At 39.2% G+C, this 744-nt stretch overlaps 1 pseudogene across 1 annotated transcript in view; it reads right to left on the bottom strand.

The window, feature by feature from the left end:
* Nucleotides 1–191, bottom strand: part of TEOVI_000863900:pseudogene — a 1,330-nt pseudogene extending 1,139 nt beyond the window's left edge. Inside the window, exon 1 of the mRNA in view lies at nucleotides 1–191. This exon is cut by the window's left edge and continues 10 nt beyond it. Coding sequence covers nucleotides 1–191 — 191 coding nt within the window.
* Nucleotides 192–744: the final 553 nt, after the last annotated feature.

Raw genomic sequence — 744 nt, 5'->3', positions numbered from 1 at the left:
AGGGCGAAGAAAGCCGGTGCATTTTCTAGCTCTTCTCCAGCCGTCGACTCTGCTTTTGATTGTAGAATAAAGACGAGTATGGTGACCGCTGCCGTAATCGCTTCCGTCTTCGAGAGCATTTGTCTTTTGGCTTCTTCGACTCTATTGCTTTGAGTTAGACTATTGGAAGCATCTCGTGGTTGCATTTTCATGATTCCTTTTGGTCACAGCGTATTGTTTGTTACATACTAACTTTTCTTTGCGCTTGTATTTTGTTGGTTGTACAGCGTTCACAACTCCCTTCGTTTTTAGCCCGGCTCGTCTGGAAAGGTTTTTGTTATAGTTTCTAGCGGCGAAACCGCGTTGTCCTATTACGTTATATAACTCTCTTTATGTTTATATGAGGGGTTCTTGGCCGCTAACTCCGTGTTTTTTGGCGGGGTTTCCGCTTCTGGTCACGTCAACTTGCCTATCGGGAAATTATTCTGTTGTGCATTGCTACATCCTCTCATCATTCAACAAATATCCCTTTCTTAAAGCACAAGTACATATCACTCCGTATTGAAAATCATATTTCCTTTTATCTATTGCATATTTTTAAATATTAAATGGCTTTCTAGTGCTAAATGGTGTTGATTCCAACTTCCTTTACCAAGAAAGATTTTTACAATCAGTCTTGCTTTCTCCTCCAATGCAATTGGCTGACATGCAAAATAAATAAATTGCGGTCTTTCAATTTTACCACAATAATAAACAGTAAAAAAT

This window comes from Trypanosoma equiperdum (assembly GCF_001457755.1).
Source record: "Trypanosoma equiperdum strain OVI genome assembly, contig: ctg_978, whole genome shotgun sequence".
In the NCBI taxonomy this organism is placed as follows: Eukaryota; Euglenozoa; class Kinetoplastea; order Trypanosomatida; family Trypanosomatidae; genus Trypanosoma; species Trypanosoma equiperdum.
This window is presented reverse-complemented; position numbering and strand designations above follow the sequence as displayed.